We start from the raw sequence: 13,160 nt of genomic DNA on the forward strand, positions 1-13,160 counted from the left end.
TAGTAAGAGCAATTATATAACTCTATATAAAAGTCCAAAATCTTACTTTTTATTTAAATTTATAAGAAAATCCAAAAAATTAATAATCAAATTCGATTTTCATCGAGGTACTTGCACTTTTCTTCACGATCTAACTAACAATTTATTCACTTATTTTAATACTTCAGGAGTCATAAAAGATCATTCTCTATACAACCTAAGAGACGTTTATACATTTTTTCAGGTAATCAATAGAAATTTTTTTTACCATAAATAAAACGTTTATTCATTAGTTTTTAATGACAAAAAAAAAAAAAAAAAAATATTGGCAAGCCTTAAAACAATCTGAAATGCATTGATTGTTTTACCTCATCATTATTAAAGATTTACTCATCTATCAATATCATAAAAACTTTTTTCCAATAATTTGTGACAGGTCTTGTAACAAAAGTTTCTGCATTTTGGCTCGTCCTAAACAAATAAATTACATAGTTACTTACATATAACTTCGTTAATTTTGCATAAAATATAAATTAATATTTTAAATTGTCACTGGATAAACAAAATTATATTTTGTACAAATGATCTCAAAAATAATTGAAAACGATTGCTTCAACAACAAAATAGGAATTTTATTTATGCATAAAGGTAACTATAAACATTTGTAAAGATTTAGTTTCTTTATCAGCTTCAACTGCTGATGCTTAATTAACCCCTTAAAAAATACAAAAAATATGTTTGGAAAATTATTCAATAACAATAGTTTTTCTCAACAGAATAATCAATAATTAACAAATGTATAGATTAAAATTACAAATTTATAATTTTTCATCAAAGTACTATTCATTTTCTCAATAACTGAAGTTATATAAAAGTGACACAGTCAGTTTCCTGTATATATTTTAAAGTCAAAATATATAATTTTAACTTGCAATCACTTCAAATAAAATTGGAAGAACTGTTGTGTATTTTTTTTCATTGTGCTATTAGACTTTTAACACAATACATAGTATTTTCAAAATAAAACAAGAAATTCACTAGTGTTAGATGAAGTTAATAGAGTAAATTTTTTTTTTTTTTTAACAAATCACTATTTTCTATTTTTTTAAGTGTGGTAGTAAATCACCAAGGGTGTTTGTATAATAGTCTGGGAGAAGTTCTTGATCTTCTTCAATCTTTGAACACTTCCATTTTTCAAGATCATCCATACTAGTAACACCAGATAACACAAGTAGAGTCTGGAAACCATTACGCCGACCTAGTAAAATGTCAGTATTTGCACGATCACCAATCATTAACGTACGAGATGGATTTATATTGAAACGATTCTTTATCAAATTTCCAATGTATGGTTCAGGCTTTCCTAGTACTGTAGCTTTTCTTTCGGCACATGTTTCAATGCAACGCACTAAACTTCCAGTACCTATATAAAAACAAGTTATTAATTTATGCTTAATATAAAATATATATGCTTATTTATTATAAAAGTATGTTACCAGGTATAACTAAATTATCACTAGCAGGAAACCGTTCATCTGTGTTAGTTCCCAAAAAGAGCACATTAGGATCAGCAAGGTATGAAGCTGCTTTTACCATTTTTGGATAACTGAAAAATTCATCATATCCAACTATAACTGCTCCAACATCTGGATCTTTATCAAATTTGAAGTTTCTAGTAGGACTTGTAACATTGTCAGGACCAGTACCAATATGCTTTATACCTACTTCATCAAGTTCTTTGGTTATACCTATAAGTTAAAAAAAATTCATTATCCAATGTAAATTTTAATTTGTAATTATATCACTGAAATGTGTAGACTTTTTAAGATTTCACTAACCAGATTTTCCTATTACATAAACTGTTTTCTTGAAATTTAAATTTTTTAAATATTGCGCAGCTAAATTTGATGTACATAGTAAATTATCTTTTGATATTCTAAAATTCAAAATTCTACATTTATCAGCAAATTCTTCTCTTGTTTTAGTACTATTGTTGGTTACAAAAAAAACCCTTTTTCCCATATCTTGAAAATGATTCATCACTTCTGCAGAATGATGAAGTGGATTCATTTCCATCCATAATACACCTGAAAAAAAAAAATAAAATAAAAATTATAAAATAAAAAATGTAACGGTTAATTGATTAATGTAATTTTTAAATATTTACCATCACAGTCAGTTAATACTGTATCGAATGAGTCAAAGAACTTATTCTTTTCTTCGGTGCTAAGAGTTTGAAAATTGACAGCTGCCATTTTTGAAGATTTTTTAATCAAAGCTAAAAGTAAATGATGAATTAATTATTAAATTACAGTGAATTTAAAGAAAAGAATTAAACATTTATTTGTCGTTAAAATTATTTCAAGATAATCTTGGAACTATGTCAAAAATAGGATATTTTTCACCAAAACAATTAAGAGCAGACACTACTAGCTGCAACTTGCCAATGCACCAACAATGTCTAGGTTTTGTTTCTAATCAACCCTTGATTTGAATTATTGGAGAAGGTTCATAGAGTTTAAACAAATGTGTTTCTGCAACTTTTCTCCAGGGAATTGTTTTGCAAGTTTACTTTAATTAATTTTTTTTGGTATACTTGTTTTTACAGGTCAAGAGAACGAAAAATGACTACAATCAACACAACATTTTAGACACATTATTGCAAATCCTCTGCAGAAGTAAATTTGTCTACACCCTATGAACTCTCTGAGTATTCAAATGGTTTAATTTTTTAAATAAAAAAAAGTTGGCAATAGGTTCATTAAGGACCATACATGTCTTCGTTGAGAACAATATATTAGTAGTTGTCAAGTCGTGCAATCTTATACCGAAAGATCGAATCGATTTTAATCAACAAGGTTACGACATTCTAACAATCAAACACTATTTTAATAATCAAAGTTACAAGAACATTTCAATTTAACCTTTATTATTATTTAAGATTTTGGTTGGAGAGAGCAGAGAAGCACAAAATTTTTTCATAAGCCAAAAGATGTTGACCGAGCAATTTAATTGTAAACATGGAAAATTTTATTTGAATGAATGAATGACTACGTTACAGTTAGGCCACTATATGTAAGCTATGCCCATATATATTGCAAGTGATAACGACTGCAAAGCGTAAGTTGAGCGTAGTGGGGGCTACTCGTGGGCAAAACATACACAGCAATAATAACAATAGTATGCAGGTTGGTATAGGTGGCGCCTCTACTTCGTTGGATTTACGTTCTCTAATCGTTCTCAAATTGAACGACACATCATAATATATAGCTAACGTATTCTTATGTAGTCTATACTGTTGCAGCAGTAGCGATCAGTATTATAGAGTAAGACACTCAGCGTCGTCGGGTAACCAAGTTGTACATCAGTATAGTCATCGCTCGTGGTCTGCTCGCATTAACTTAAAATCAAGAGCTCTTTTTTACTAACAGACTGATAAAATAATACAAACGTCAACATGTCGTATATGTTAGCGCATCTTCACAACGGCTGGCAAGTGGACCAGGCGATTTTGTCGGAAGAGGACCGTGTTGTCGTTATAAGATTTGGCCATGATTGGGATCCCATGTGTATGAAAATGGACGAAGTTTTATACAATATAGCTGAAAAAGTTAAAAACTTCGCTGTTATTTATTTAGTGGACATTACTCAAGTGCCGGATTTTAACAAAATGTAAGTTTGTATTTTTTCATTAATTATCATATTATTCTTGAATTTATCGCGTACAAAATTTCGGAAAAACATAGAGGGTACATATTTCTTGGGAACTTTCGAGAACACGATAATATATATTTCTCGTGAAAATAGTTGTAACCTGTTCAAGTGTACACTAGACCAAATCTTTTTCTGTCTGCTGGAACGCCGGAGTACAAGTTTCATTACTCTATGGACCGGAAAGAATTAGATTGGGTCTAGTGTACTATTATTAGATATTTAAATTGAAATCACCAAAAAGTGTTGCATCAATTTTTAATATTCATGTTTTTATTCTAGGTACGAATTGTATGATCCATGTACAGTTATGTTTTTCTTCAGAAATAAGCATATTATGATCGATTTGGGAACTGGCAACAACAATAAAATTAATTGGACTCTAGAAGATAAGCAAGAAATGATCGATATTATAGAAACAGTGTATCGAGGTGCAAGGAAAGGTAGAGGGTTAGTGGTTTCCCCAAAAGATTATTCCACCAAGTACAGATATTAATTATATTTATTTATATTTGATGCTTGTTTGGTATTTACAAGAAACTACTATCCAAAAACCATTGAGAATCATGGTAAAAATTTATACAATTGCAGAACTACAATTTAGTTTAATAATAGGTAGTTATTTTTGATAAAGATTGTTCTAAATTTTAGAAAATCAGTTTATTCTTGTTTATAGAACTATGTTTTCTGAACTTCTGATTTTGATTCCGATGTGAAATTATAATTTCAAAAGTATAACAAAACTTGAAGTAGTATTTATCACAAATATTATCAATGGCAAATGGATAATTGCCTATACAAAGTTATTCAATATAGCATGTATAGCTACTTTAATAGCTAAAAATATGTACATAAAAATTTTAAGATATTGTAATATTAGGTAAATATATATACAAAAATATCAGATACATGTATTATTTTAGTTTTGAGAAACAATCAAGAATTGTCTGATGAAATGTATAAGTATAAGAATTCCTTTAAGCACATTGATAAATCAATAAATATTTTTAATTATTTAAGTAGAAACTTTTTTTTTTTTTCATATGACATAATTTGAGATTAATACTTGACATTCATTTAAATTTAAAGCTATGTTTTTCTTTATGTGAAAATTATACAGAAACAATTTTACCTTACAAAATTTTACAAAACTCAATTCTTTGACTTATTCACTCAAACTAGCTCTATCAAGATACTTAAACAGTTTTAAAAATTATATTCATGTGGAATATATCATAACAGCAGATTCCACTCACAGGATTTATAATAAATTATTATCTATTCATTACATATAGGTATTTAACATGGCACGAAACAATTTTTTTGGCTCTTCATAGAGATGTGTCGTTTTCTGTGAGATCTGAAAAATATATTTATTAAATTGAACTCTATATTGAATAAGTCAAATTGATAAATGTTGTAAGTAGAACCTTCTATTAAATTGATGGGAGATATTGTTTGATTAGAACTTGGTTGCATTGAAGCTGTTTCAATATTTTCATATAAAGAACTATTCGAACCTTTTAAATTATTTCCACTGATACTGTCTTTACTAGATGAGGAAAGAGAATCTTTCATCTCACTAATGGCATAACCTTCGCTATTATATCTTTCTGCATTTTAATTACAACATTAAAGTCATTGAAATAATGTAACAATAATAAGAAACTTCACATCAATTACCAATTCGATTGTGATCGGATCTAGTATCAATGGCACCCGCTGATTGGCTGTGTCTCAATCCTTGAAAGAAAAATACTTTTTAAACAAATATTCTTATATTATTGAATTTTTATTGAGAAATGAGTCAATACCTTTTACTATATTATTAAAATAATTAATATAAAATTTAAATTAAGAATAACGAGTTACCATTCATTAAAATCTTTGGTGAAGCTTGGGGTGAGGATTGACACAATGGTATCATTGAATCGATCGAAGTCGATAGACTGTCTTTCCTCACTGAAAGAAAGACAATGTATTAACAATAAAATTATTAAAAAAAATATTTGACACTGTAAGTTTTAGATAATTAAAACCATCACTTTTGCTATGCAGTGTACTTACTAGTCTCGTAGAGAGCTGGATTTTTCAGGGCATAATGCACGCAAAAATAAATGAAAGCATATTGACTCTAGGGAAAAAATGATCAATCATTAAATTTACTATAAACAAAATGACTTGCTGATCGAGAAATCCTTGATTTACCTCGCGTTGTACCATTAAGCCTCGATCTCTTCTCATACCATAAACTGTACGAAAAATATCTATCCTTCGATGATTCTCAATGTGTTGCAGTACCATATCAATAGCTATGAAAGTCCCAGTTCTCCCGATACCAGCGCTAAAGAGTATTGAAATTTTCATATATTCTTAAAAATATCTTGATTGAAAATCGGTACAGAAATGTTCACTTCTACGAACCTACAATGCACGACCGATAATCCTTTTTTCATGTTAAGTTGATTTCGATAATATTTGACGAAATAAAGCGTTTGCTCGTAACCGTCAGGTATGTCATGATCAGGCCACTTGACGAAATGTAATTGACTTACTGTTTTTTGATAATGATCCTAATTTTCAACATTTATTAAAATCATCGATCGTATTGATCTTATTAATATTGATCAGGTAGCGTAATTAATGAACTTACTCGTTCAACGGTGAAGCAGCGTTTGACAAATGTTCCAAAATACATGGTTTTTATGGACGTTATTTTGATGTCTCCGTATTCCGCAGTCTCGCCCATGTGTGGCCAATAACGAAAACATTTTTCCTGATGGGATGAAAATTTTTATTAATATCAATTAGTAGATAAAAAAGGCAAAGAAATATCAGTTTATACCCTTCCCTGTTCTACCAAATTTGTGAGCATGACTACAAATTCAATTTCAAGTTCACAAATCATTCTCCAAAAATCGTAGCAAGTATCAGATTTTGGTCCTTGACAGGCTATATATTCATTTCTGCCAGAGTAACCCTGTGAAAAAGATGAATTACTGGCTTTATAGAATTCTCTTGCAGTAAATTTAGATATTGTTCCCGAGTAAACCTATTGGAAATTTACCCTGATGTACGAGGCATTGATATAATCTGTAGCAGAATCTCCATCCAAAATGCTCAATTTGACTCTGGTAAAGTCATCTGCAAAAGTCAAGTATTATCGTCAAGCTTTCGACGACTAAGATTTTTATAATCCATTTTTCATTTGATTCGACTCACAAGGCAGAATGTCGGAGTATCGATTTTTGGAACGGTTGATTCTCAAGCAAGCAGCGTTGCAGGGCAAAATGAGGTCCAAGCTGAGCGTCTGGAGCATCTGGTACTCGTTGCTCAGCTTTCCAGGATTATCCTTAATGACTTTACAGTGCCTCATAAATTTGCGTATCGTCATCGGATTGGGTTCCGGGGTGCGTCGGAATTTCAGTCGGGCGCAATTGAAAAATCTGCAAATGGTCGAAAAGAGCTTCGTTGAAAAAATCCGAGTTATCTCCCTCAAAAAATTGGCTTATCCGAGAAGGCATAATTATAATCGATCCTAAGCAAATGAGCCATCGAAGGAGCTGAGTATGCGTGCGATACATAATGCAAATGCAATGCATGCATGTCTGAATAAATATATGACACATCCACGAGCGCGTTAGAGACATATTTTTGTCAGCGCGCGACCTTGCGCGATCTTTCACTCGTATGTATCATGATGCGCGCTACCTACATAACGAGTGCCTCTAAAAAAGCTCCTAAACTATTTGTGAAATTTTATTTTCTAACGTCACTGCATTGCGTTTTGGTACGAGTAAATCACCGTAGACAATTTGCAAATCTCAACGAAACAACCGTGTATACCTGTGTAAGCGTTGGAAAATTTCGAACGCACGCGTTTAATAATTCAATCACAGAGACAACGAACGATTTGCGCTTGAAACGCAACTAACGCCTACGCTCAAACGTACACATACACACACACACACCTGCTTTTAACATGCTTGAAATAATCCATGTCAAAATAAAAAATTGTGGTCAAAAGCCAACTTTTAACGAGTGCAGGTGGCCCTTGGTGCACTTAAGATTTTCAATCCATGCTAAATGGACACGAAACACTAGACAGCTCACGGAGCGCCAACGATAGCGCCAATTGTGCAGAGTAGCGAGTTTGGCAGAGAGAATCCGCCGTGCGTCCGTGGTACTGTGCGCGCGCGTGGGTCGCCTGCTGATGTGTCGTTACTTCTTGATGCAACATGCTATACTCTAGTGACTCATATCACTCATAATAGGTATATAAACGCTTTTAATATGAACACAATCGTTCGCGCACACGCACAAATTTCGCTTTATACCGATCCCAAGACCCGAGCCTCGCTTACTCGGGCGGAGAAGAGGGAAAGCAAGGAGTATGAATGTCGCGTATGATATCAAGGCGCACCTGGCACGGATATATCGGCACCTTTCGAGGGTTTTTAGGCTTATAAATCGCCGTGTCGGTCATGCGCGGCGAACCGATGATTATATATTAATAATTTTTCGGATTCTGGTAAAATGGGCGCTCTAGCCAGTATCGGTCAATTTGCTTGTAAGTTGCCGTAAGTTCGATGTACAAAGAGAGAAAGAGAGAAAGCACTTGGATGGGATAGTAATGAGGAATAAGGCTCTGAGCTCAGTCAGATCTTCCGTAAGACATACGTGGTGTGATGAGTGAGCAAAAAAGCACCAGCGCTTGATCACATTTGAGCTAGATGGGCCAATTGTCTAATTTGATATATTTACAAGTAGATTTTCAACTACATATTTCTGGCTATTTTCAGGTGAATTCACTTTTAGATTTTCATATGGATTTAACGATTTCGATACAAAAGTAATAAATTGTCCAGGAAATGGTCAAAACTATTTGGATGAAATCTGCAAGAATACTACTCCGAGTATGACGTATTCTTGAGACGCACTATTATCGCATATTGAATCCGTAAATAAATTTCATTTCTTGCCAAAAAAAACATATTCAAACACTTATAAGCGGGTAAAGAATTGCTGTCGCCCGTTCGAATTGCAATGTAGTGTAGCCTAAGTTTAATGAACGAAATGTTAAATACTTACTCGCACAGAGAGAAGCGTTTTAAGCCAAATACTACAGTCAGCAGGAAACCTATCAACAAAATTCCGCTTAATGCACCGATCGTCAGTGTGAGATTTAATTCCGGATCTGAAAATTAAATATTTATCAGGACATTTAGCTAAACACCTTATAGTTTTCATTCATAGTCTCGTTTTCCAATTATTCGCGAAGACCCAAAAGAATCGAGCCAAAAGCTTTTGCTCTTTCAGAACAATCGGATAACGATCGATCTCGATTAGACTCAAAACTTACCAGTTTTAATGCGAAACGTCGGTGAATCGATATACCCATCAGAGGTGAAAGCTCGCATTTTTACCTCGTACCAAGTATTGGGTTTGAGGGGTCCGTTGCAGTAAGCTTTTGATTCTGAACGAAATTCCATGTAGGCGCATGTCGTATCTTTGCCGACTGTGTACTTGACGGCCGAAAATCCTCCGTACTCGGCAATCTCTGCATCTTCTATGCAATTTCCAAGAAAAAACAAAAAATTTAAAGTCTCTGGAAATCCAGTGTAAATAATTAAACGTTTTTTTCTTCTAAATACACGTACTTAGACTCCAAAATGGCACAGTCGCTTGATAGACAAGCGTGAAATCATTGTCAGAGGCGTTTTTCCACGAAAAAGTAGCCGGCCAGCCTTGTTTATGAACGTTCCATCGGCCCTCGCTGGTCCAATTGTGCGGGCTCAAAGCTGTAACCATAACGGCATAAAACTGGACCGGACCGTTCGAGTCGTCGAAAATCGGCAAGAGCAAAGTGGCGCTCCGAGAGGTATGATCCATTCTGTAATCGCCCATGCCCAAGATCTGTATGTAATCAGCTGGGAGCATCGCTGGAACTGAGGCAGCCGAATATTTTTTTAATTTGTTTCTTTTTTGCAAAAGCTTAAAACGACAAAGACTCGATTGTAATGTGAAATGACTTACGCCCAGATGGATATATCATGTTAATGAGAGACGGATCTCCATAATCGTCCGAAGCCGTTGACTTTGCTCGCACAGTAAAAGTGTAGTTGTAAGCTGGTTTCAGTTCGCCCAGGTTTATCGAAAACACTTCGTCTGGGTTCGTGATGTCGTATTCGATGTTTAGTTCTGTCACACCTTTGTGTGGTGAACAACCTTCGCAATCCCTTTCCCCCGAGTACTCGACGGAAAAACTTATCAAGTTGCCTCGTAAGGAGCACGGCAGTTGCCAAGTCAAAATTGTGTCTAATAGCTTTAAATCCTCTTTTGACGTCTGCGTTCGGCATTGTAAATTCGTTACCGCTGAAGGAACTGTAAAAAATGTTTTTTCTTATTTTCCTTGTCATTAGAAAATAATTTAAAGCTGTAGAAAATGTTTTACGTACTTCCCACCTTATTACTTGAAAATTTACTAAAAACATATGGACCCACACCAATAGATGTAGCAGCTGCAAGTTTTGTTTCGTAGAAGGCACTTATCTCATTTTCATTTTCAGTCCACGATTTATTAGTGGCTGGTATAGAGCACACTTTACGTTTTGGCTTTGATCCTTTGCAATGCGTGGGTACCATGTACAGTGGTTCCCAAGTATATTCTAATCTATAACCGATAAATCTACCTGGCATTATTTTCGGAGGCTCCCAAGTAAATTCGATTCCATGATTTTTATTGTACGTTTGAAAGTTCAACGGTTCCCCTGGAAGGTCTTCTTCTGTTGTAATAAGTACTGGTGTGCTCCAATTGCTTGATCCAGCCTCATTTTTTATCAACGCTTGACAGATGTAATCGGTAAATGGGGATACATTATCAACAATGGTAGAGATGTGTTGAAGTTCATCAATAGTCTTGTTTTCAATACTGACAGTAACATTGCTGTTGAAAACATCATATCCCATGCCATGAGTCTTATCCCACGAGCAATTAAAGTAAATCTCTTTCAAAGTACAATTATTTGATGGGTCAAGAGCATTCCAAGTCACATTTATCGAGTTTTTAGTAATATATTGAGTAGCATTGCTTAGCACAGGCGATTGAGAAACTATAATTGAATAAAAAATTCTTTTTTATAACATCTTTAAAACCTACTTTAACTTAATGATTAAATACTGACTTGTTGCTAAGGTCGGTGCAGATTCTATTGTAGCTACTTTATCGGATTCGCTGTTTGATGAGTCCACTGCAACTACTGATACCAAATAGACAGTGCAAGAATATAGATTTTCAAATTCATAAAAAGTTTCATTAGTATAAGCAGGTCCAACATGTTTATGTTCCATGTGAGTCAAATCTAAATCAATTTTGTAGCCCTTTACACAATTGCTTGCATATTTAGGTTTAACCCATTCAATTCTCAATGAATTGTTTTGATTTGCAAACGATTTTAATTTATTTGGTTTCCCTGGAGCTAAAAGTATATTAAATAAAATAATTAGCTATATGAAAAATTAATTAATAAAATCACCATAACGTTTTTGGCGTCTTACGATAATATGACGTGGTAAAATTTTTAGTAAAATTTTTGTTCAAGATTTCGTCGTCCAATATCAATTCAACTATATAATTGTAACAGGGCTCTAGATTATTGATTTCCTGATATTTTTCGGATTTATTAAGCTTTATTTGTAATTTGATTTCGAGATCATCTTTGAGAATAAAAGTTACATTCTGGCCTTCATAATTCCATGATACATTTGCAAAAGTAGCATTAATATCAGCGATTTGTAAGTTGATATCTATTGCTAGAAATGAAGGTATGATAGAGAGAATATTTTATGGTAGAAAATAACGATTCTACGTGATAAACGTGAATATACCCTTTTCCCCTTCTGAACTTGGGTCTGTGCTTGATTCAAACACTGAAGTAGTTGTCTCTTCACGAATGTCAATAGTGGTAGTCTGTGGTAAGTAATCTTTTTTCGCATTTTCGACTGTTTTATCTATTTTGCTGAATTTTTCATTAGCATTGAAAGAATCATCAATGACATTCTCTTTGAAGTCAGTGCTTAAGAGTAAGTTGTCGATACTTGTATCATAGTCTCCAAAAATATAAGATATTTGCAGCATGAAAAGCAGTAAATGCAGTTTTTTTCTTGGTATCATTTTGTTACTTTTCAAGCCAATTGGTTATTGATAAACTGCAACATTTGGGATTGTTTATATAATGATTCACACGCTGAAAAAAAAAAAACAAAGTAAATCACTCAAAAAATATCTCATTAGTTATCCGTCAATTACTACGATGAAGAGACAAGTGATAAATTTGGAATGCAAAGGTAAATTATAGAAAGAATATTAAAAACTTTTTATAATACACAATAGAATAGTATAAATTAGAAAAAGATAGAGAGAGAGAAAGAGAGAGAATATTTATTAAAAGTTGGGTAGAGAGAAAAAGATCTGTATTAACGGTCGGGCATTTGTTTCGCTTGATAATATATTAATGATAACCATATATAAAGTCGATAACAGAAATTCTTTTAACTGTTGTGATGAATTTGTCAACGTTCTCAAGATTTTGTTCAGACGAGAGAAAGAGAGAGAGAAAGAGAAATGACATTAAAATTATCATAACGGACGTAAGAAAAAAGATCGGTATAATGTAAACATACTCTTTTTAAATGTTTTCACGCACAATCAAAATCATGGTGTTGTCATCATTTTGGCGAGAATCAGCAGCATCAGTATAGTCATTGTCGCTTATCGATGTCGTTGTCGTCGACGTTAAGCAGCGGAATCTGTAAAATTTCTTTATCGTAATGAATTTGACGTTATTATTGGTCGATTTTGGTGTGCGTAAATGTCAGGTAAAAGTCGGAGATACGCCGTTATAATGTCGAGACACGAGGAGAGAATGGCGTTTGACTATACGAACACGATTACAAACGTATCGAGTGGAATCGAGCCTATAGCTGCAATGTAGCGATAGTAGGCGATAATATACACAACGCAAAGCTGTCACACGGCTCGAAAATCACGCACTGCGGCGTTCCGCATGTATTATATATATCGGCGCGCACCACAGCGCGAGACCCCAAGCTCGTACAAGCGAACGCGATGTACACGTATGCGTAAGATTGCACTGCGAATGTGATGTACCTTTGAAAGGGAGCTACGATCGAAGGTAGGAAGCCAGCCGGGCCGGATAAATCGGCGCTAAAAAAAATGCTCGTATTTTGCGGTTGCGAAAAAAGAGCGAGAGAGGTGCAAGAGTTTGGAGTCGATCTGGCCGCGCGGAGCGCATTGGCTCGCACTCGCTGCTCACTGACACACTTTCGTTATACTAAAAACAGTGTCGACTTCCTGTCCAGCGCTCGCGATGACAAAGTGTCTACACATATAATACATGTATATTAATGACGCACAAGAGACACACGGGGAAGCGTTTGATAATGCAAGG

General features: G+C 33.8%; 3 protein-coding genes across 10 annotated transcripts; 1 reads left to right on the forward strand and 2 right to left on the reverse strand.

Moving 5' to 3' along the window:
• Positions 1-590: 590 nt before the first annotated feature.
• On the reverse strand, positions 591-3,092 carry LOC106650393 (glycerol-3-phosphate phosphatase-like). Its single transcript, XM_014368365.2, has 5 exons — positions 2,904-3,092; positions 2,147-2,257; positions 1,818-2,066; positions 1,476-1,727; positions 591-1,402 (listed from the first exon to the last, which is right to left on the reverse strand). Exons 1-5 carry the CDS (start codon positions 2,959-2,961, stop codon positions 1,077-1,079), a joined length of 996 nt encoding a protein of 331 aa, XP_014223851.1. The 5' UTR covers positions 2,962-3,092; the 3' UTR covers positions 591-1,076.
• A 146-nt stretch (positions 3,093-3,238) lies between these two features.
• LOC106650604 (thioredoxin-like protein 4A) lies at positions 3,239-4,712 on the forward strand. Its single transcript, XM_014368726.2, has 2 exons — positions 3,239-3,651; positions 3,973-4,712. Exons 1-2 carry the CDS (start codon positions 3,437-3,439, stop codon positions 4,184-4,186), a joined length of 429 nt encoding a protein of 142 aa, XP_014224212.1. The 5' UTR covers positions 3,239-3,436; the 3' UTR covers positions 4,187-4,712.
• On the reverse strand, positions 4,175-13,160 carry LOC106650602 (receptor-type tyrosine-protein phosphatase H-like). Of its 8 annotated transcripts, none has more exons than XM_014368725.2 (21): positions 12,860-13,160; positions 12,373-12,498; positions 11,578-11,936; positions 11,248-11,502; positions 10,875-11,168; positions 10,149-10,802; positions 9,727-10,074; positions 9,351-9,638; positions 9,053-9,259; positions 8,782-8,887; positions 6,913-7,136; positions 6,758-6,834; positions 6,536-6,670; positions 6,344-6,466; positions 6,115-6,263; positions 5,899-6,034; positions 5,758-5,824; positions 5,563-5,652; positions 5,374-5,433; positions 5,211-5,303; positions 4,175-5,050 (listed from the first exon to the last, which is right to left on the reverse strand). In XM_014368725.2, exons 3-21 carry the CDS (start codon positions 11,861-11,863, stop codon positions 5,022-5,024), a joined length of 3,621 nt encoding a protein of 1,206 aa, XP_014224211.1. In that variant the 5' UTR covers positions 11,864-11,936; positions 12,373-12,498; positions 12,860-13,160; the 3' UTR covers positions 4,175-5,021. The 8 variants fall into 8 exon arrangements, 7 of the variants coding, with proteins under 7 accessions (XP_014224211.1, XP_014224210.1, XP_023316235.1 ...); XM_014368724.2 differs by having other exon boundaries at positions 5,121-5,303; XM_023460467.1 differs by having other exon boundaries at positions 4,175-5,303; positions 11,248-11,496.

Source organism: Trichogramma pretiosum, unplaced genomic scaffold (genome assembly GCF_000599845.2).
Source record: "Trichogramma pretiosum strain Unisexual culture from Peru unplaced genomic scaffold, Tpre_2.0 scaffold5, whole genome shotgun sequence".
Classification (NCBI taxonomy): domain Eukaryota; kingdom Metazoa; phylum Arthropoda; class Insecta; order Hymenoptera; family Trichogrammatidae; genus Trichogramma; species Trichogramma pretiosum.

Bases quoted from the DNA above. Each gene is read 5' to 3' on its own strand.
- LOC106650602 (XM_023460464.1), bottom strand. From the start codon at position 11,863: ATGATACCAAGAAAAAAACTGCATTTACTGCTTTTCATGCTGCAAATA. The intron at 10,075-10,148 runs GTACGTAAAACA...CATTTTTTACAG, and splicing joins TTCAAGTAATAAGGTGGGAA to TTCCTTCAGCGGTAACGAAT. The intron at 6,264-6,343 runs GTAAGTTCATTA...GTTGAAAATTAG, and splicing joins GCTGCTTCACCGTTGAACGA to GATCATTATCAAAAAACAGT.
- LOC106650393 (XM_014368365.2), bottom strand. From the start codon at position 2,961: ATGAAAAAATTTTGTGCTTCTCTGCTCTCTCCAACCAAAATCTTAAAT. The intron at 2,258-2,903 runs GTTAAATTGAAA...ATTTACTTTTAG, and splicing joins AATCTTAAATAATAATAAAG to CTTTGATTAAAAAATCTTCA. The intron at 1,403-1,475 runs GTAACATACTTT...GTTTTTATATAG, and splicing joins TGATAATTTAGTTATACCTG to GTACTGGAAGTTTAGTGCGT.
- LOC106650604 (XM_014368726.2), top strand. From the start codon at position 3,437: ATGTCGTATATGTTAGCGCATCTTCACAACGGCTGGCAAGTGGACCAG. The intron at 3,652-3,972 runs GTAAGTTTGTAT...TTTTTATTCTAG, and splicing joins GTGCCGGATTTTAACAAAAT to GTACGAATTGTATGATCCAT.